The sequence below is a fragment of the Rhipicephalus microplus genome, chromosome X (assembly GCF_043290135.1).
Source record: "Rhipicephalus microplus isolate Deutch F79 chromosome X, USDA_Rmic, whole genome shotgun sequence".
Classification (NCBI taxonomy): Eukaryota; Metazoa; Arthropoda; class Arachnida; order Ixodida; family Ixodidae; genus Rhipicephalus; species Rhipicephalus microplus.
The window spans coordinates 79,371,407-79,393,769 of NC_134710.1; the positions used below are offsets into that span (position 1 = coordinate 79,371,407).

The 22,363-nt window shown below is 46.3% G+C and overlaps 2 protein-coding genes across 5 annotated transcripts in view; one reads left to right on the plus strand and one right to left on the minus strand.

Annotated features, from left to right (window-relative positions):
* LOC142775628 (uncharacterized) overlaps nt 1-22,363 on the minus strand; it is a 64,448-nt gene that overhangs the window by 11,888 nt on the left and 30,197 nt on the right. The gene's annotated exons all lie outside the window — the stretch shown is intronic.
* Nucleotides 2,039-14,056, plus strand: LOC119176006 (uncharacterized). Of its 3 annotated transcripts, none has more exons than XM_075877186.1 (2): nt 2,039-2,158; nt 13,265-14,056. In XM_075877186.1, the coding sequence occupies exons 1-2, from the start codon at nt 2,138-2,140 to the stop codon at nt 13,685-13,687; spliced, it is 444 nt and encodes a 147-aa protein (XP_075733301.1). In that variant the 5' UTR covers nt 2,039-2,137; the 3' UTR covers nt 13,688-14,056. The 3 variants fall into 3 exon arrangements, with proteins under 3 accessions (XP_075733301.1, XP_037283003.1, XP_075733303.1); XM_037427106.2 differs by lacking the exon at nt 2,039-2,158 and adding an exon at nt 11,130-11,321; XM_075877188.1 differs by lacking the exon at nt 2,039-2,158 and adding an exon at nt 11,855-12,133.

Sequence of the window (22,363 nt, forward strand, 5' to 3'; positions counted from 1 at the left end):
ATGCGGCTGCGGCCAAACGCAGCATGGTAATAAAGCATGTGACTATACTGCATGCCTCTCTTTATACCATGACGACATAAAAAAACAGCGACAAAACAATTATGAAGAACAAGACCACGCGGAACGTCATCGACCTACCGAGAAGTCAGCAAACGAATATCAGCGCTGACGTGCGCGCACTTAGTCGGGTCGAGTCTATAAGGTATGTTTAATGAGTCCCGTCTGATGAGCGACGTCACGGAGAGAATTGGGAGTTTTAGAATACCGTTTGCAAGGGCTGCGGGCGAAGCGGGCGCCATAACAGTTTTAGAATAGCGTTTGCCCTGCTGCAAACCGCAACGCACGATCGCAGCGACACCGTAGCCTCGAAACCAGCGCTTGCAGGCCACATGCGGGCCGCCATCACCGCCCGTAGCCTCGAAACCAGCGCTTGCGGGCCACATGCGGGCCGCTATCACCGCACGCAATTTCGGATTTTCTGCGTGCGGTCCGCGAACGCCGACTCGCGTTACGACGCATGCGCAATGACAGCGACCGTACCGCAAGGGCTCGCGGTGCGATATTCTAAAGCTACCTAATGGGTTTGTAGCACCGCAAAGTGTATCTTCAATTGCGAAGAGAAACAGAGCGGCTTTGCACTAATTTATGATTAAGGCACGCTGACTGGCTTCTCTTAACGTGCAGATAGAGAATACAAACCAAGAATGACTTTAACGCCTTTCGTGGCCCTGGTATGTACAGCCCTCTTCAAGGCGTCCCTATTCCTTTGCGCGCCAGCGCAAGCACCTCGACTACAATCGCAACAACGCGCTCACATATAGGAAGGCATTCAGCGGGAGTGCAACAGTCACTTGCCGTCGTCATGGGGAGCGTGCTTAAGGCAACCCGACTCGCTTTATCTGTTCCTTCCGCGCCACTGGGTCGCCGAAGTCTCTCATACTTAGCCTACAAAGAGCCTCGCCTAAGATCAAAGTAACTTCAACGCAGAGCCCAAAACCCGTGTTTCTGCCGTGCCACGTAGTCTTGTAACTACTGCCCGAGCAACAGGGTAGACACCGATACCCGCCGCACGTTAACTTAATATATTGTGTTCTGATATGATGCACGAAGTTGCGCTTTCGGTTCCCGATAACGATATCATTTCTGCGGAGACAGAGTGGGAAAAAAAAAAAGAGCTCATGCGTCCAGAGGGCCCATGATGTGGCGCTAGGTGTCGGCTTTTCTGTCCCATCGTGGGAACGGCCCGCCGTGTGCTAGGGCGCACGCCTTCGGACTTTCACAATAAAGTTTTCTCGAACCAAACCAATTGCGCTTTGAATGCATGTTAAATACGCACGGACGGTCGCTAGTAATCGGGAACCCCTTCCGATTGGAGTCTTTTATAGACAGATTATGGCTTGGAGACACTAAACGTGGCTGTTTAATACTTTCAACTAAACGTAAATAATGAATATAGGTAATAGTTTATTCAGAGCATGACGGCACAATAATTGCCTTTTCTAGTCCAGCCAGCCAATGACCTGTAAGTTATCTGCGAGACAAATATTATCGTGGTATCTTTTTTTTTCATCAAGATCCCTACGGCATCCGGAAGTTAAACACGCTGACCTTGTCGACCCCGCAACATAAGAGCATAGTAAACAAGTCGATCAGTTCGATGCATCAGTACTGTTGGGAAATGAAAACAATTGTTTCATGACGAAGCGTAGCCAGGAAAACCATATCGCATGAGTGAGTGGGGATCGAGAGCGTTCACATGCGATGGTAAAAAAAAAAAAGACATCGCTGCTATCACAACTATAGCGCGCGTAATCTACGGCGGTATACGCCTTCCCCGTAAAGATAGACGACCTCTGGGTTGCTCTTTGGGGCGATCCCGCCACTGTGCCTTCCCTCGCACTCCTCTGCCGGCGCCAGTTTCCCAGTTCACCGCATCTTTATCGTAAGCTGCCCGGCTCATTTCAGGCAGTCGATGACCGCATCATTCTGGTTCCAAGAGCAAATACATGAGCGCCAAAGCTCATTGTTTATATTCGGAAGCACCGGGCATCTCGAACAAACGAAACAAACAAGGCGAGACAAAAGCAAACCGAAGACGCGCTTATAAAGCGTGTGGGCACGCTCGGCCCAAGGACCGATGCCCGAAGTCAAGCGCAAGGTGAGTGTCGAGCTGCAAAGGTCGGCATACCGTCACAAGTTGTCTAGAACTCCCCGAAGAGACCGCACAGAAAATGAAAGGCGCGCTGCGGTTCTCTATCGTCTCCCCCTATTATCACGAATATATATATATATGATTCAAAAAAGAAATTCTGTGGGTCCGGTGCAAATATAATCAAGAATAAAGGAGCACACTTACGAAAATTTGATAATTGTTTACTCTACGTTTCTGCCGTGGCACGGCCTTCATCAATCCTGACGAAGGCCATGCCACGGCCGAAACGTAGAGTAAACAATTATCAAATTTTCGTAAGTGTGCTCCTTTATTCTTAATTATATATATATATATATATATATATATATATATATATATATATATATATATATATATATATATATATATATATATATATATATATATATTTATTTATTTATTTATTTATTTATTTATTTATTAGTCACGTCACGCAAGTGAACGACCAAAGGCGTTGTCTTAACAGTGTTGCCGAATTTATTTTTAATGAAACGTTACCTGAGTCATTTGTAATGGCGGATGATAATTGGACTATCTAGAGGTATAGCGAATAAAACTAAAACGCTTAGATTTGTACAAGTGATTGTTTGCCACGCCAGCGTGCATTGTTTGTTGCAGATGACAACACATACATGTGCGCACATTTGTTTTTGTTTTTTTTTTCAGGCGTCTTGATAGTAAAGCTCGCGCTTAGCTTCTAATAGATATATGGTAGACATTATTCGAGCACATTAAAAAAACACAAAGTGTCTTGCACTAAAAGAACAGATATATTTTATAAATTAAGAAATCCGTCATTTACACTTCCTGAGGACATATGATGTGCATTTCGTTGATGGCAGGTATGAATTCTGAACGAAAGAGTTCTGAAAGGGATAGTAGATGCTTGACAGATATCTAACGACGATTATTCAATTCTGCTGAACACAGAACCCATGGCAAGAGGAAAGTCAACCGCATGACGCTGTGACCCAAATACTGGTGTCCTATTAAACACTGAAGCTTCACTTTTGATACGTCAATTCGCATTGTCACAAAGATGTAACGCCTCATTCATAACTGCACGCGAAAATGCTTAATTGTGAAGCCTTCTTGCCTTAAAACTGTACTTGTTAGCTATATGAGATAAAGCCAGCTAAATTAACCTGAGCTGAATAGTTCTCGACAAGAGAAGCTAGTGCGACCGTGGGGCGTAATCCCGAAATATCTTTGGAAAAGACTCCTTAGTATTCATGCGATGCTTTTTCGCAAAATGTTTCGTCAGTGCGAATTCCAGACAACTCTTATGTTCAACTGGTTAGCAAAGATGGCTCCCCCAAACATGAAAGTGAGCTGCGAAGGAAGAGCATCGTGAATTCAACGCGATATTGTTTCTATTACTTTTTAGGCGCAAATGAGCGTACTTTAAAACTTCTGTTAATTTAGGGCCATTCAGTATCCGCCAAAATGTAAGAGCAAGCCAACTACCCATTTTGATTCTCTTGCTGATGATTCTGACCGCAAAACTTGGTGCATACCAACTGAGACGAATTGACCAATAGTCGAGTGGCATTTTGCATCGTAACTATTGACATGTCCTCCCCCCCATCCCATATTTTTTTCTGTGATAATAGCACTTTCAAAAAATAAAACATTTGAGCGTCAGAGTCAGAAAAAAGTGCGATTATGGTACAGCTCAGTAATATTAAAGTTCCACTTCTTTTTTGTCGCTATAAATGCGCGTTATTCAAGCACAGAGGATTAGTGTGACGTTGTGTTTGAAAAACCATAAGCCTTTTACTTAAGATCCTGCCGCCCGGTTCTTGGCCGATCCCCCTTTGTGGGTGTGCGCCAGAGTATCAAGGATCATCATCATCATCATAGTGTGACTGTACAGACCGCCAACCGTTGCCACAGCGTCGGTGCCCAGCGCACAGCTATACAGCTGTCATTGGCGATTCTGGGCACCGACGGCCTTCTGTGCGCCTTTCTTGGCGCTCGGCTGACGCTACAGGCACGCGAGGAGGTCTCCTCAGTCGTATCGTTTTGCAGGTACGTGTCTTTTTGTTCAGTGAATAGCTTTAATGTCCTTTCGTAAGAACCTATTCTGTTGCATAACGCAATTAAGCCCACTGAAGAGCTACAAGCGGCTTGAAGCACTAGTGATATGCAAAAACTGAAATTCTCTGTCCCGAACCCACACCTACACATTCAGGCTATTTCGAGTGGCCTCAATGTTAGTTATACCGGAACCTTCTGGCAATCTGAAATTGGTTATTTGAAATGGTTGATTTATCTAAGGTCTTATACTCGCACTGCAAACGTTATATAGTACACTGAAATATCATAGCGGATGGGCGTACGCTCATTTTTGGTCAAAAGGTGACAGCTTCGCTCCCCTGGTGAAATTTACAGTCAAGCAACTGCAAAATGAAGCCCCCAGAGACAAATAAAAAGTAGCCCTATTTTCAACCGAAAGCGACTATTTGCGATCATCTCGGTCACGCCACTCAAAAGTAATATAGGTGTGACTGGTCAGAAATGTTGACCAACTCCGCGAGTGAAAAGCAAGTTTAGGCGTATAGAGCGACGGCTTCGAATGTGCTGTTTGACTGTCATAGTGATCGGCAAGTATGTGGGTGGTGCTTGCCACGCTGCAAGAGACGCCACCAGCACCACTGGCATCCCAGCAGAAATTTTTTTGCTAGAACGCAGCTCTGAAGCCTCGGTTTTATCTAATTCGTGGTGTCTTTGGCGTTGTTGCTAGTGGCATAATCGAATAATTCGAGCACGAGAGAGCGAACGCGCTCGCCGCACTACTCGCAGCGTTCTCTTGACAATGCGCGACGCCAGCGGCCTCAGTGCTTCGTGAGCCGCAACTACTGCCCGAGCAGATGCTCACCGATGACAGAATCCACAGCTTCTCGCCGCCGAAGTAACGGCAAAGCGCCCCCGCCGTTCATGCCACCGATGCTCAAATCATTGCCACAGATATATCTCGGAGTATCATGATCAACCTTATTTCTTTTAGGGGCAAAGCTCCTTAGGGCGTGGGCTGTGCGTCCCCTGTAACCTGTATGTAGCCACCTCTAGTTTAGTTCTTGCAGTGTTCACTAGATGGCGGTACCGTCCCCTGTATGTAGCCACCTCTAGTTTAGTTCTTGCAGTGTTCACTAGATGGCGGTACCGTCTCCTGTATGTAGCCACCTCTCGTTTAGTTCTTGTAGTGTTTACTAGATGGTGGTACTTGTAGCTGATGATGAAAAGATGCAAGATGTTATAAACTAGAAAGCGGTACTTGTAGTTGATGAAAGACGCGAGATCTTATAAAATAGGAATGATGTCACATATGGCGCGTGTCATTGGTTGAAGGCAATCGTTCGATTTAGTGCGGCGACGTACGCTAGGGGGAGCGTTGTAATAAAATCCGTTCGCTGTTGGCGCGCGCTCGGAGTCGCCGGATGGACACATGGACGCACGTAAGCAAGAACGAATGGACGGACGGAAGCACGGACAGATTAACGAACGTTTCGCCCCACCAATCATCATACATTCCATGGATATGCTGCGATTTTTTTTATTTGATCCAATGGCAGTATGCGCTATCCCCTTCATTCACGACACTATGAGACGAAAGCCTTCTTTTTCATAATTATTATTGTTATTTCGGGGTGTGGGCCGAGCATTAGACATCACTTGCGATGGAAACGCGCCATGAAGAATTTCAATCGCCGGTTTTGTAAGGGCAATTCATGATCAAGGCTTATACCAGGGTTCGGAATTTTCGTTTTGCCATTTGAACATACAAATCTCGTGCTCCTCTACCATGTATCAGAGCAGTCCTGCGGCAAAACAAAACAAAAAACGAAAACGTAGCTGATCCCTCTCTTACGAATCGGTATCACACGAAAGTGAAACATCTTTTCGCAGCGGTAGTTGAGCGTTCACTGTGCATTGTTTTGGCACAAGGGCGAAAGAATGCATGCTACAGCAACAAATTCCAATGTCACGTGAAGAACGGCAGTGCATTTGGATGCTTCACACAGTTGATCTGATTTGTGGGGTTTAACGTCCCAAAACCACCATATGATTATGAGAGACGCAGTAGTGGAGGGCTTCGGAAATTTCGACCACCTGGGGTTCTTTAACGTGCACCCAAATCTGAGAACACGGGCCTCGACATTTCCGCCTCCATCGGAAATGCAGCCGCCGCAGCCGGGATTTGAACCCGCGACCTGCGGGTCAGCAGCCGAGTACCTTAGCCACTAGACCACCGCGGCGGGGCATGCTTCACACAGTTAGTATATCAGCGGTTAATAGGTAATAATCATTTAGGGGGGGGGGGGGTTGACGTGCCAAAACAACAATAATATTTGGACAAACGCCGCAGTGGATTAATTGTGACCATCCTCCGGATTAATTGTGACCGTCTTGTTATTTTGATCCGCTGGTCTTGTTAATTTTCTGTAATTTACTGAGGTTGTTATAATTGTCTATTACAACGCGTGTAGCACTTGCTTGTGGTTTGTTAACTTGTACTTCTTCGTTTCGACAATACCAGAATGACGTTTACACATTTCGGTTGCGTAATTTAAAACAATTTTTTCTCGATTTATGGACATCTCCTGCGTCATTTTTTCGTTTAATGATGATACGTCGAGACAATTCCTCTCATAAATTATCGGAATCGCACACTGTTTTGGATTAAATAGTCAACAGCCGGATAGAAAAAAGGTAGTAAAGGAGCAAGGAAGGTAGTAACGAATGCAGTTGCTACCTCTTTCATTCCAGTTACTGACTGTTTACTAACATAAGTAGTAAAAAGGTCGCACAAAGTTAGTAACGGCTGCAGCTAGTACTGTTTACTAACGTATGTAGTGAACAAGTTGCAAAAGGGTAGTGATGTTTCGAGAAATGCAGTAAGTGCTGCAGTTCCTACCTGTCTTCTTGCAGTTGCTACCTTTTTACTAACATTTTTCAAAGAGTGTAGAGCGTCAATATGAGTTATCTGCATATTCCTTGTCAATGAAGGCTTCAGTCACGCGACTTCCACTAAATACAAAAAAGAGAGGTTTACAATTACGCAGACATGCTTTGCTGACGGTCAATGACCACGTATATTATAAACAACAATAGTTTGCGGGACACAGAATGCTGATAAAGCGAAATTTCCGCATGGTCTGGGAATGTGATTTCGAAATAGATGTTCCATACTGCACTTGGGATACCGAGCTATACAGTAACGAGCTTGATTACAAGCATTAAGCACTGATACAGCATAAATTCGAATTTTTTGTGGATCCAACATCCCGCAAACTTTTGTTGTTGATAATCCATATACTAACTCGTGGATTTCGCCCATGGGCAGCGTCGACTGCTCATGCGACGCCTCGTATTGGTCTTGACCCCGTCGAGGCGGCTGTTCGCAAGTAAACAGTGGGCGCGCGTGCAAAAGTAAACCGCCATCGGCCGCACCGAGCTCCAGTAATGATAAGGGCCGGGACCAACAAATCTCATCTTCGCTGTGTGATACACAACCACGCGAACTGCGCTGGTGTCGGGTGCAACTGAGGCCACTCGTAGGACATGTACTCTGTCACGCTTCTCACTATATATGTATGTGTGTGTGTATACACATTTTTTCAGGAGGTGGGGGGGGGGGGGTCTTTCTGCAACGCCTTGTCATTTTCCGCGACAACATGGCTTCATGTTACGCCGGGTACGAAGGAAACGCCTGGTTGAGTCTTCGGTCGGTCAGCATCATGCGGCAGTCCTACACACCCCATATCAGTAGCACACGACTCCCCCCCCCCCCTTCCCCAGTTTGCTGAAACAGCTTTAAAATAAAAAATAAACACGACAGCACTGCAGTGATACTTTGTCGTTGACGTGCTCGCCAGTATTGCTACTCAGACGCAGAAAAAGTTTTCATTGAACACAACTGCCACCTGGCACCATATAGTAGAGTGCTTTCAGCGCGTGTGCATGGTATGCCACTCATAACTGTGCTTTTCATAGCGCTTAGTGCTATTGGAGTGTCACTGTTGGCCCGATGACATATTTAGTCACGGACACTAGAGCCTGCGTACTTTTCGAAAAGGATGTGCTTAAAAATTAATGACTCCAAAATACGCAAAATTCGCAAGTTTTACTCTCTTTCTTCAACTTTATTTTGCCAGAGTTAACAGCATGCATTTGCAGAAGCAATGGCTGCCCTAGAGGTTACAGTGCCAACTGTTATAGCAGTTACCGTTCATATAAACAAATAAAATACCGCTAAAGACAAAGAAGCAGATTCGCAGCTCTCTCCTAAAAAACCACGCTAGCCCGCCTGAGGAAGAAAAGAAAAAGGCAAGTACGCGACACCCAAACTTTGCAACGCCCTCTCGAGCCATTTGAGACACGACGTGACACATTTCCACACCTTGCCCGGCTCAGTCATTCGTGTCGCGCCTAATGGATTTTTTCGTGGCGAAACTCCTTAAAGCGGCACCCGTTTGTCCCTCGTCCTAGTACGTAACATGTCTCACGCTTTCACATGCAAGGTGGTCCGGTGGGAGATTTCTCCTGTGCGTTGTTGAACAATAATAAAATCGCAGCGTGCGCGTTAACTAAAAACCGAGTTCTCCTGTCTATTTCTCCATTAGCAGCATATACATTGAGCACTATCTGACAAGAAAGGGTTGCTACGTTATACTCGCTGGGCGTAACCTCTTTGGTTTTAGAAAGGTTTAGCGAGCGTTGGGCCGCAGTGCCATGAATACAGTGAACTAGTATATACCATGAACTCGAGGTGGTTAAAGGTGGGAAGTAGGCACGAAGCGCAAGCCGCACGAAAGTGTGCGTGTGCCACCTCTCGTTTGGTCCTTGGAATGTCCGCTGGATGGCGATGCTTCTATATGCGGAATATATGTTGAAAAGATGCATGTTGGTGGTACTTGGAGATGGACGAACGGACACACAGACAGATGCATGGATGGCTGCACGGACAGATGGATGGACGCAGGGGCGGATGCATGAACGAACGCAGGGACGGACGCACGCACCCACGGACGGGCGGACGGACGCACGGACAGTCATACAGACGGACGCATGGACGGGCGGAAGCAAGAACAAATCAACGGACGGATGCTTCACCCCCCTCTCTATCATTCACCCCATGGATATGCTGCCATTTTTTTTCTGATGCCAGCATGGTGCCTGATATTCGGAGAATGCGTTGTCAGTTCGGCCACGTGTCTGGATACAAAAGCGAAGTACTTCTCGCGATGTATACACAAAATGACTTTCGTTCAAATAGTTTATACGCGAATAACGCCGATGATGCGATGTGTGCGACTGTAAACTGACGTCGCTCAAGGAGAGCATGTGCGCAGTCTGGCTCGACCACCAACAGTCCCACTGATTCCAGCAGCTATCTTATCTTTGTCGTAGTAAACTCTGCTCCTTCGTCGTGTTTAGAGAAAGCTTGAGATACGTTTTTGTTATTGAGAAGTCTGTTTTATAAAGACACAAACAGCACTCCCCGGGGGTTGGAATAGTTGCATTTCCTCGCTCAGGCAACGTGTTAAAGACTGAGGGAGGAAATTGAAGCTCATGAAGTGTGGAATAAGTTTTACTGCAGACAGTGAAAGACATGAGTGAGTTCAATAAAACCAGTCTGATAAGAGGCACGATTATGAGTTCCGGGAAGCATATATCAACTGGCCACTGATCGCTGCAAAAAATTAAAACTACGTCTTACTAATTAACTACGCGCAATAAAATATCAATTGAGTATCTCGGTGCGCATGGCAACCAAACACAATACAATGCAATAAATAGGTATTTTCTCACTAGGTTGGCGGACCAAGTGGACAGATTACAATACTTCTAGGTTTTGTAGAAACCATAGTCACGTTTGTAGTATAATGCTCACGCTGTCGTCAACTAGCGATCACCCCAGAATGCTCGTATTTGCACGGCATACATCTCGCGCATGCAGGCTACTGTTTCGACGGCGAAAGTTGTACTTGCAGATACATATATGACATCTAGCATAACACGCGTGAAATGTAGACGTTGCGTTGCTAATTTACCCACGTCTTGTTTCTCTGCATCTTGAGTTATCGCTTACGTACTACACAAACCGGGTCACTTTCATCGTGGCCATGCAGTTATATCCTCTATACCGTTTGAGTGTAGGCCACCCAAACACAAATTCACGGACGTTGCTGTGTGGCATAATCAATGGAAGTACAAACCTTGTAACAGCCGCCGGCTACCTGGCGCCTCGTTGTCCGTAGCATATGCGCTTGTGGAACGTGAGCTAGCGCGTCATGGCATAGACGAGATATGCCTTCATGTGTTACCGACCGCCGATTACGATTACTTCTCAAGTCACTAGCTTGACTCGCTCTAAAGCACATAATCATGCGTTCTATTGTATGGCGCGACTATTGCTGCGAAGAAAAATGTGTCATCTCTTCCATCATCTACAAATTCACGGGACTATTATATCGCCTGCGCTCAGACGGAACTGCCTGCAGTGAGGGGACTACGTTGTTGTCGCGCGCAGAGGTCAGACGTTATGTTAGGACACAGTTTCATCACGTTGTCTTTTCAAGAAAGTTGCTGGAACTATGTGCCCATTTTCCCTCCCCAGGTGCAGCCCCTCCTAGACTTGACTTAAACCACACCCTCTCACCCCCCCCCCCCCTTTTTTTTCTTTCCACGCTCGCGTAGCAGTGGCACACATATCAAAACTTGCACGCGCCATTTGTTTCCTCGCTAGCGATGCCAGAGCCGCGTCACGTCGTCGGCTCAGTCGCTCAAGTTGTAGATTGCTCTCACAAGGGTTGCCGGCGCAGTCCGGTCCTACGCGAAGATTTCAGCTGCTATCTCTTTCTGCGCTGCGGAGAGGGAGGGCACGCGAGCTCCGAGGGCGCCCTTTAAAACAATCTCCCTTGCCGTTTTTACGGGGTCTAGTTAGAACTGGCGTGCTATCACCGGCTCGCTCTGGTGCTCCCAGAACCATGTGCGCCGCGCCGCGTATATAGCCCGCCCGCCACTGCCACAACTCAGACACTCGCTTGGAGACCGCAAGTTGCGAACGCATGACCCTTGTCAACCGCCACCGTCGGTGACGAAGGCTTCCGCCGCCACCTCCGAGGTCAGTGGGTACTTTCTCGTGGCGTGTCGCATAATATATGTAAAAGAAATACTCAACTTGGGGCAAACGTCATCTGAGACCGAAGCAAAGAAATATGGAGAAGCGGACCACTGCGATCTGCCCTTCCTTATTTCTTTGCATTCGGTCGTAATTACGAGCTGTCGGGAACTGTCGTCGCGAGGTGAGATTATGATATCTAGTTCGTTACGGGCGTGCATACTCTTACACAGGATAACTACTGGCTCCTTTTCTTACTGAACTACATCATTTCAGCGACTCATTATGCGGTTACGATTGCATGGGCAACGTATTGAGGAGTTTTTCAATAGCGCACGCAAAGCTTTGCGTTAGCGTTTCGCGCCACTGCTCATGCGTTGTGCGCTAACCACTTGCGAGCTCCCGTTAAGTGATGGAAATGGCTAGCGGGCGGGGCTAACCGGGAACTCCCTATTATGTTCGCATTTAGGAGCTATTTCACGAATTGGTAGCACGGTCATGCGCACATGCTGCTCAATACTGTTTGTTGTGTTCGTGTATAGCGACTCGTGAATATATTTGGTCACAGCGAGTACATACGACCTGTTTTGGCGTTGACCTTGCGTAACAAGAAGTGGTGAATATAGGCGTTTTTTTTTTTCGTGTGTGTAGCCTGTAACCTTACGAAGCTGGCCAGCTTCACTAGATATGCCCACTGGTGCAGTGTCGGTTAAGTGTGCTACACTCACTTGCGAATGCTTCAGTCTTTCACATCCGTTGCTTAAGTCGTCGTTGTTCACAGTGACACAAAGTACGCTGCAAGAAATTGGTCGCAAGTACGTAGACTACAAATATGTGTTTTGCCCTTAACGATCGCTACAATCGTAGGTTATCATATAAATCTAATTTCGACTGCACTTGTGCAAAGTGATTCTTAAACATTCCTTGAACGCTTCAGAAATATTTCTTTGGTGTCTAGTTTTGTATCTAAACGATTCCTAGACCGTCGAAGGCGGAAAGCTAGGCATCGCAATGTAAGCCCTGTGACGCCCTGTAAGCCCTGTTATTCGCGAACTACTTTATTTATGTGATTACGTTACTGCCCCTTGGGTGCATTGTAAAATCTCCTCCTCGGTGACCCAGCGGCCAGTGCTTCCGGGCTACGGCTATTACCTAATGGTTGTGCGTCTAAAGCTTTCTCGTGGACTACAATTAGTTTCTTTTAGTACCATGTATCTTCTCTATTTTGCTGCCCAATTTTGTTAACATGCAGATTAACCTGCATTTCAGAAACAACGTCGCTAATTAACATTTTCCAGTGGATTGGGCGACTTGTTTCTTTCTACAAAATGGTGAGAAAAAGGGATTATTTCTTCGAATGTGACCCTTGCGCACGATTCCGATCGCAGGCCGGTTCACCAACCCAGCGCCTCCTTTATTTCTTTCAATGCCAGTGCAATCTGAAAACACCGTATCTTTTACAGAGCCAGCGTGACAGCCAATATTATCAACGCGAGGAATGCAAGACGCCCCTCCAGGAATCTGTACACAAACGAACAAAAAATTACTTTATATTATTCCCGTCGTAAGGCGCTGCATGATGAGTTCTCCCCCCATGACAGCAAAGCACTCGCGAAGGCTAGGTGATGGGAGAGAGCAGGAAAGGGCCAGAGGAGGGGGTGGTGAACGGCTAGATCGGAAGCATCTGACTGGCATTGATAAAATAGAGCGAATCACACCCTCGGTGGCTATCGTAGTCACGTGATTTCCCATCTGTATTAGAGCTTCTGTTACAGACAGAGCATTGATTTCATTTGCTTTCAAACACTTCGCGACGAGGTGCACTGTCGACAGCAGCCTCTTTTGCTGCTGGTACAGCCAGTCTCAGGCTGTGACCAGCAAGAGCAAGGGTCTCGCGTTTTTCGCAAGGCAACCAACTGCAACAGAGTCCGTTCGTCTACTTCCAGATGCCGTGCTTCATGGCCAGCGAGAGTAGCGAGACCAGGCTGTCCACCTGGACCGTGCTGGGTGCCGGGGTCCTGACCTCACTGGCCGTGCTGGGCACGTACCTGACAGTGGCGGTGCACCCCGCCTTCCTGCCGCTGCTCATCCTGCCGATGTTCGGCTTGTGCCACGTCCTCGTCTACCCGAAGGAGGCCAAGAGAGGCTTCATTGGGCCGCCGGTCATCCGCTACGCCATGCCCCAGGAGTTCCGCTGCACCGTGCTGGTGGCCAAACCGCAGCCTGACTACAAGAGTATTCCGGTGGAGAAGAACGTGCGGCCGCAGCCCACTGCTGCGCCCGTGCGACCGTCCACGAACTGCGCCGCCTACTGCGCACCCATTGTACCAGCATTCCAGGCTCCTCCACCGGTCATCTCCGTTATGTAGTGCGTCAAGTGACACGCTGGCTCGTGTGTTTGACGACTCCCACGGCGCACTGATCCTGTGGTCTGCACTAATAGCTAATCATGTGCAGCAGTATCATCACTCAGCGGAACTTTCAGCGACAAGGGGGCGCGGCCTCAGTGCTTGCATGGTGGGCGGCGTCCGAGTCTGTCGCCCCAGGTGAACTCCAGTTGCCCTCTCCTGCGTGGTGCCCACATCCACTTGCTCCTTTCCACGCTTCTCGAGAGGCACACGTACCGTATGTTGTGATCCATGTCATACCATTGCTTTGTATAAAATCTACACCCTGTAAATAACTATTTATGATGTAAATAAAGCCACGCCGTGATACATCTTGGAACTATACACGTATATATAGCTACGTTTTTCTGTTTTTCCTTTGGTTTATATGCGCATGCTGCCGCAATGTCGAGGGCATCGCTGTACTTTTGTGTACGACTCTATCGCGCACTCCTTCTCGTGCTGTTGCCGGTGTATTCCGGTCAAAGAGTGTGGCAGACACTATTCTCGCATTACAGCACTCATCACGGAAGGTCATTCCTTCGCCTTTTTTTAACAGCAAAGCTGTTCTAGCTCGGCGTGATCAAGTGTGTGTGACTACGCCCGGATACGTTAAGCATTAACGGGCATGTGCAACAGGATTTGGGCAAAGCCGCTACTGCGTCGTTGCCTGTGAAAACCCCTAATGGGTGAGAACGAGTACCAAAAAAAAGATACTAAAAATTCTTCGCGAGACGGTAATCGAACCTTTGATCTGAAGACAATCGTCCGAATCATTCGACTATCCGGGCACGCTAGGAGACCTTAGCACAGCCTTGTGTAGCGCAGTAAGGGGGTGGGACAGGAAAGTAAAGGTGGGGAGGAGGGAAAGGAGGTACAAGATTAAATCGTACCATGAAAAGGGGAAGTAAAAGAGAATTAGATAGGAAGAAAAAAAACTTCAGGAAAAGAAAGAGGAAGTAGTAGGCAGAAAAAAGTCGATCATCGCGTCATCTAGCTGTCTAGTGACGAGATACCGCATAACCTGGCCAAGCCGTGCATGTGCAATAGCTAAGACGTGCCCACAGAGGGAAGACATTGCGTCCATAGCATGCATAGTCTGACTGCGCCCGATCACGTGCTGAGGGTCATGAAGTGTCCTAAGAAAGTGCGTACTCACGAGGAAGCCGCGCACATCCAACCTCGGCGTGTACGTCGACAGGGAGATACCGAGCGGCCACGGGCCCGTGCTTCGCTGTGCCAAGCTTTATGCGACTAAGTGCGAACTGCCCAGTGTTTTTTTTACATTACCAAACAAAATGACATCACACACCATTCCTCGATACTTACGATAAACAGCGAAAAAAAAACAGCCACAGAAAGAAAACGCACAGGACAAGCTCCGTCTTGTGCGTTTTCATTCCGTGGTCGTGCTTTCTTGCGCTGTATGTCTTGAGTATTTACAACCTACTACTCAAGTCGGCTACTTTATTAATAAATCGCATGACCTCTTCGCAAAAAATAAGATAAAAACATTTGACACCTATATGCGTGAACACCCTTTTCCTTCTTTTTTTTTATTTTTTGCAGCTCTCATTTTACACATTTTTAAGTACATTCTCGTGGGCCGATTTCGGAAGAGGTGTACTAATAATTCTCCGATCACGGATCTACATGTAGACCAGAACTTTTGTCGCTTGTGTGGGGAAGCCATCTTTGGCCAGTAATTGCGGGTCAGGTGGACTTTGCACCATCTGCAAAGTCCACCTTGTCCACATTGCATGCATGTCGCCAGTGTTCACTGGCCATCATCAACTATAGAGTTACTGCATATGGCACCTAAAGGTAGTATATGCACTTGCTCTGACGTAAATAGACTCGCGGTCACTGTAGCTGGTATCAAGATTATGTGTACTATCACTAAATGCTGCATGTTGCAAGAGTAAAATAAGCTGGCCAGTATTTAGTGCTATTTTTTTTCTTTTGCGATAATAACTTTCACTTGCTTCTATATTAGTCTTCCAACCCACCTCTCGCGGCTGGTCAATATCGTTACTAATGTAGACGGGCTGTTGCGCTGACCACTGATGACCCACTACGTAATTAGCATCAGAAATGTGTAGCTACGAAATAGCGTACCCATTACTGCTGTCTTTTATGTAAAGTCACCATATCAATAATAGTTCTGGTGTTTTGCGTGTCTGAGTATCAAGATGGATCACCGTAGTTGAGCGATCCGGGAATTTTGAACAGCTGGGGCTCTTTAACGCGCTTTTCAAGTAATGATTGTGCAGTCTTCAAACATTTTTATCGAAATATCACAGTCATAGTAGTTATCGAACCCGCGTCAGCTGCCGAGCACTGCAAATACTGTGCCGGGCAGTAACGTACCAGACATTGCAGCCGAGTCATGGCTCTGGTGACAAGATAAACCAACGCCTTCTTCATTTCTTTCAATGCCAGTGCCAACGCGCGCTCCTCAGCGGGAGCCGTCGATCCGCCTTAGTTCAGGGAGTGGTCGTGATACGAACTACATGCTGGGTAGCGCTGCTTGCGTCACACGTGTGGCCGAGCGGTTTCCCTGTGAGATGCCATAGACGTGTTTCCCTCTCCAATGTGACGCGTCTGTCTGATTTGTTCCTTCGTACTATATACTTCTTTGTGACTAGAAGCAATGCCACCACTGCCTCACGGTGCTTTTAACGTCAACGCATGCATCAGCGTCACAGTGACTTTTCCCCGTTGGTTTACTGCATATGGCCACGTACGTCGATACACGCTATCACGAAACACCGTATCTTTTACTGAGCCAGCATGATTTGTCAACATTGTGAACACGAGGAATGCAAGACGCCGCCACCATGGATCTGTACACAACTGAAAGAAAAATGACTTCATATGATTTCCCTTGCGAGGCGCTACATGATGGGTTCTCTCCCCCAAGACTGCAAGGCACAAGCGAAGGGATAGGTGAGAGCAGGAAAGGGCTAAAGGAAATGATGCTGAACGGCTGGATCGGGTGCTGGATAAGCATTCTTGTTTTCTTGAGGTCTGACCACACGTGCGCTTTGCAGCGCGTCAGCGCGCGGCTTTATGACGCAGCGCCGCGCCCTCTCCACTATGGAGAAAGGCGAAGCTGCGCACCCTCTCTCCCTAAGGAGAGGGAGCCGCGTCAGAAAGCCACGCGCTGCAACAGGTACGTGTAGTGCCTGTTGCTTTTCCAGGTGCTGTTACTGAGACACCGCGAACCCTATCAGAATAAATGAAATGCGTTTGAATTTTTAATACTCGTCCCGGGACTTGCTCACGAAGAAGGTTACTTCACTGAAGGTTAAAATGGTGAATCAACTTTAATGCGCATAACATTTGCCGATCCAGCTGCGCTCTTTAAAACAAATGTGAGCCAATCCAGGGATGCTGGCGAAGTAAACCAGGGTCCCCGTAGTGTAGTAGCGATACGCCAGCGGGCCTCGTATTGAATTAATAATATCTGAGGGTTTCTTAACGTGCACTTAAATTCAAGTACACGGGCCTCAAGTATTTTCGGCTCCATATAAAATGCAGCGGCCGGGATTCGATCCTGCAACGTGCGGGTCAGCGGTCAAGCAGTACCATGACCACCGTAGCGGGTAAGACCGGCATTTGACGAGTGAAGGCTCAATGCAATGTTTGGGTCCAAGTTGGAGAACAAGCCAATGCAGCATTTCCCTTGCCATCTGGATGAGCACAACCCATCGATACATCCGAGTAGAAGCGGAGCACGCCTGCCTTCAAAAAAATATCTTCGACTAACAGTTGTGTAGATAACCCCTGTTTCCTGATTCTACGCAAGTTGTTTACGCAAGTTGTTACAGTCTGTTTGATTCTGTTTTGTTTTTGTTTCTTCGGTTTTTCATGGATGTTCACGTGAGGTCATATCAGTGAACTCTTATTGCCAACTATAAGATGTGGATTTTTTTTCATTAAAATTCACAAGTGCTCAGTTAGCGCCTGTTCTGTGTGTTATTTATTGTGTCTCGTTTCTCTTGCATTACGCTTCAATATGAATACCGACTCGCTCAGTACTCTGTATACGTTAGTCCATTTCTTTTTCATCACTTCGACTAAAATATCTTTAACACCTGTCTGTTCTCTGACCCACCCTGCTCTCTTCTAAGGTTACACCTATCATTTTCCTCTCATTTGCTCACTGCATCATCCTCAACTTCAGTTGAACTTTCTTTGTAAGTCTCCAGGTTTCCAAGTCTATATCCAGACTTATGTCCAAGTATCTATGTTCATAAGCTACCTTTACTACCATGCGCACACGCGAAAATCAGTGTTACATCAAAACTTGCACAAAAAGCCGCAACAGTGGGAAAACTTCGTTGTTGTACCATCATGCTATGTTCACACCTTTGATAGTTTACGTTCAAGGAAGTTCTATATAATATAATCATTTCAATAATTTAGCGGAACTGTTGGCTCATAGGCGATGGGACTTTAAGAAAACGGTGACCGAATACATCTCCCAAAGTAGCGATGGCATATGGCGCCTCACAAAGAGCGTTCTCCAGTCAACGCATGATTTTTATGGTTATAGTATATATACTCACACAGTTATCCGCTTCACTGCAAGCACAAATGCACTCACTCACGCACGCTTCCGTGTCAGACATTTTTTCGTACTTGACTGTCGTTCCCCGCGTGTATAGTGGGAACATGTAATGGCTATATAAGCAGCAAGATATAAGCTGATAAGTCACATGCATGGACTATGCTGCACTCAATGGAACAAATGAACGATCATTTGGAGAAGCCGGTAGGCCACTGTTCACATGGGCCAACCGTTGTTACTTTTGGCATAAATACGTTATTCTCATTTACCGACCGCCGAGTAGGTACCACGACATGCTTCATAATCTGGCGGCCTTCAGCAATCCACAAGTGCCTATTTTTTGCGCACGAACTACGTTGCCACGGGGCAGGGTTGTCAGTACTAAACTAATAAGAGTGAAACTCTCAGTTTTAAATATTCTGGTAAATAATGCCTTGCTGAAATATTGAATCTATTTGCCCCGTCGTTGCGTAGTAACACACTAGACAGCTTTTCCGTGCATATATTTTGTTTACAGTGAACGAAATCATCGTTTTCTCTGTTCGTTTACATATGTGTTATCTTATGGCAAAGGCACTCTGATGTAGCTAACAACGCAAACTAAAAACAACATAAATGTAAACAAATGCACCTCCGCACACGACACCAAACGTTTGTGACGAAAGTTAATTTATTCGACTGCAAAGCGCAAGTACGATAAAATTGCGGGCGTTCTTGTGTACGCTGAAAGAGGTACACATGGACAAGACAAATGAAGACCGGCGCTGCGTTCGGCTAGTTAGTTACCAATGTTCATAAAAGTGGAGTGACGCCCAAAATATAGGACAATTTAGACGCCAAACTAACTCACGTGAGTGTCTTTTTTCACGTGTAGAGCTGTTTCATAAGATACAAGAAAAATGAAATGAGAACATAACATTCTTCCCGTTTTGCGCTTGTATTTCACTTTTCGTGGGCTCAAAGGAACACTACGTATTTGTTGCCAGTTTTATTACAATACATAGTATTCAATGGATCATTTTTATTCTCAACACATTGGGCCGCCTGGATTTAAATCTTTCCTATCTGTGTGAAGTTCAGTTGACTTACCGTGTAACCAGGTGTAGGCCGGTTATACAGTAATAACATATGGAGTCTGAAGCACAGTGCGACAGGTCTCCTCTTTTAATTTCATATTTGTTTTCGTATTTTTTTTGCAAAGCAAAAAATTCAATTGATTTAAACATGTCGCACCGATACATTGTTTTTCATACTCGACAGTGCGAATACCCTGCGAAGTCGGAATAAAACGTTGTCGCTTAGGAGCTGTAACAGGCTGCATGACAATACCGATGTGTCAACCGTCTTCTTGATTCATATATGGGGTTTAACGTCCCAAAACCACCATATGATTATGAGAGACGCCATAGTGGAGAGCTTCGAAAATTTCGACCACCTGCATGGGGAAACCATCTTCTTGAGACGGTCGGTGACTGCACTTGACTCTAACTAGCATAACGTTTTTTAAGCAGATTAAAGTTCATCGAAGCCTTGACTCAACTTATCGATCAATGTAATAGCTGTATTTCGCTGGTCGAATCTCTTTGGCGTCGTGTCGCAGCGCTGTGTACAATATGTGTGCACAGAGCAGCGAGCCTGTCGAAAAGAGAGAGAGAAAAGTAGAAGGAATGACAAGGAGGCCAACCAGGCGTTCCTCCTGCTTTCTGCCCTCTTATGGCAAACAGAGCATGCAGACAGTCCTTCGACGAGGTGGCCATGAACAATTAACTTACGAAGTTGTCAAGCTTGTTCACCACGTCACAGAAACAGGCCACGAGGTCAAGTTTCAGTGGATTCCTGGCCATTGTGGGATCAGTGGCAATGATTCCGGAGACAACGCGGCTCGCACATCGCACCAAGAAGAACACACCCTTCCGATTCCTTTGTCAAGGACTGACGCTGCAAAGCAACTTCATCACCTGGCACGTAGTCTGAGTCTGCAGGAGTGGAACACCCCAAGCATAAGACATAGGAGACTATACCAAATAAACCCTCGACTGGAACTTCGACCTCCATCCGGACTTCGTCGACGTGAAGCTTCACTGCTTTGTTGCCTTTGGTTGGGGGTTGCCTTCACAAAAGCATATACAACCCTCATCGGATTGACCGACAATGCAGAATGCGACGTCTGCTGCACCAAAGAAGACATCGACCATCTGATATGCCATTGCCCTCAATTTGCCTCTGAAAAACAGAAGCTTTTGGACGCATTGCGAAAATTGGACGATCGGCCACTCTCTGTGCAGATGCTACTGGAACACCGTCATCGCCTTTCGTCGGCTCAAAAAGCAGTCAAAGCTGTCTTGTGCTTTTTGAGGACTACAGGCCTACGTGACCACCTTTAACTTTTGTGTGGTGCCACCGCTGCATACGCGCCAGCCGATTGACTGACAATCCTCCTTTTTTTTGTTTTTTCTCTCTATCTCTTTCTCTTCTCTTTCCTCTCTCTCTCTCATCTTTATGCCCCCTTCCTATTCCCCCAGCGTAGGGTAGCAAACCGGGCATGTGCCTGGTTAACCTCCCTGCCTTCCCTCTTGTTGTTTATCCCCCCCTATGGCAAACAGTGGGTTCTGCATGAAAATTCAACTACGATTCTGAAATGAAGCTTTTCAAAAACCGCTGCTACTTTAGACGATTTACGCTTTAGAGAAAAGATTCATATGCGCTTAACCCTTTATATCCCCGGGCCGATTCAGTTGCGCAAGTAAACACTTTTTGCTTATATGCACTTACGATACATGCGAACCTTTGAATAAACCGAAAACATGGAAAGTTTTCTTTAGTTCTGTAGAAGCAAACAAGTGTCCACATATGTGGACGCTAGGACACGAGTTACCCAAGGTACATACATACACCATCCTTCTTCATCGTACTCGATACTTGCCGACGGCTCTGCTGCAATGCATTAGCCATTACCGCTATCAAAGTTTACCATGATCAACGCCTTCATCATCAGTTCAACTCGTTCGTCAATATCATCATCATCATCATCATCATCATCATCATCATCATCTTTCAAAGTCAAAATCACATTATTTCATTATTCTATTATTCATCGAAATGGGAATACAGAAAAATATACAGATGAGAGTTCCACTGTCGAAGACTGCAGCGGGACCCATGGGTGCATTATTACCATCAGGAGCAGCAGCAGCGAGTTTATTTTCATGTTCAACGCTTTCATTATCATCATCACTACTAATATTCTAGGCCCCAAAGCTCTACTACAGTGTCTAGAAATATTTCTAGACACTGTAGCTCTACTTCAATGTGTTCGCCACCATATTTATCGTCGTTGACCATTATTACCAATGCGGTCATGGTTACGTTCGAACTGAACGCTTTCATAATCAGCACTAGCATTGTTCAAGAGACATTTGCTTGTTATCAGTGCTCTCCAAATCAAAATATTCTTTTCCGCAAGTTAACTCTAAATTTAGGTCATGTGTCTTCACCACTTGATTCGCTTCCCAAACAAAGCAATAAATTCTAAACATAGCATTTACAAAGTGTATTTAGCTATATTACAGACAATGTTTTGTGCAGAGCCGCACGGCAACAAAGCGAGTCATATAGCCATGCGGTGTTTCGTATGCCTGTCGTCCAGAAACGTGCACACAACAGCGACAACTCAACTTACCAGACTTTGGTCGCTCACGACGCAACAAAAGTCTCACAACAATAAGATAAATTAGTCCTTTTCTCGAGAAAAGCCGAATAATTTAAAAACACTTAGAAATTTAGAGTGAAGTAATAAAAAAAGTAGGCGCAAACCTCCACAGGCAACTTGAGAACATCCTTGTTCTGTGTGCGCTTACTGTTGTATGTTCACACCCCGCCGCGGTGGTCTAGCGGCAAAGGTACTCAGCTGCTGACCCGCAGGACGCAGGATCGAATCCCGGCTGCGGCGGCTGCATCTTATATGGAGGCGAAAATGATATAGGCCCGTGTGCTAAGATTTAGGTGCACGTTAAAGAACCCCAGGTGGCGGAAATTTCCGGAGCCCGCCACTACGGCGTCTCTCATAATCATATGGTGGTTTT

Bases quoted from the DNA above. Each gene is read 5' to 3' on its own strand.
- LOC119176006 (XM_075877186.1), top strand. From the start codon at position 2,138: ATGCCCGAAGTCAAGCGCAAG. The intron at 2,159-13,264 runs GTGAGTGTCGAG...GTCTACTTCCAG, and splicing joins TGCCCGAAGTCAAGCGCAAG to ATGCCGTGCTTCATGGCCAG.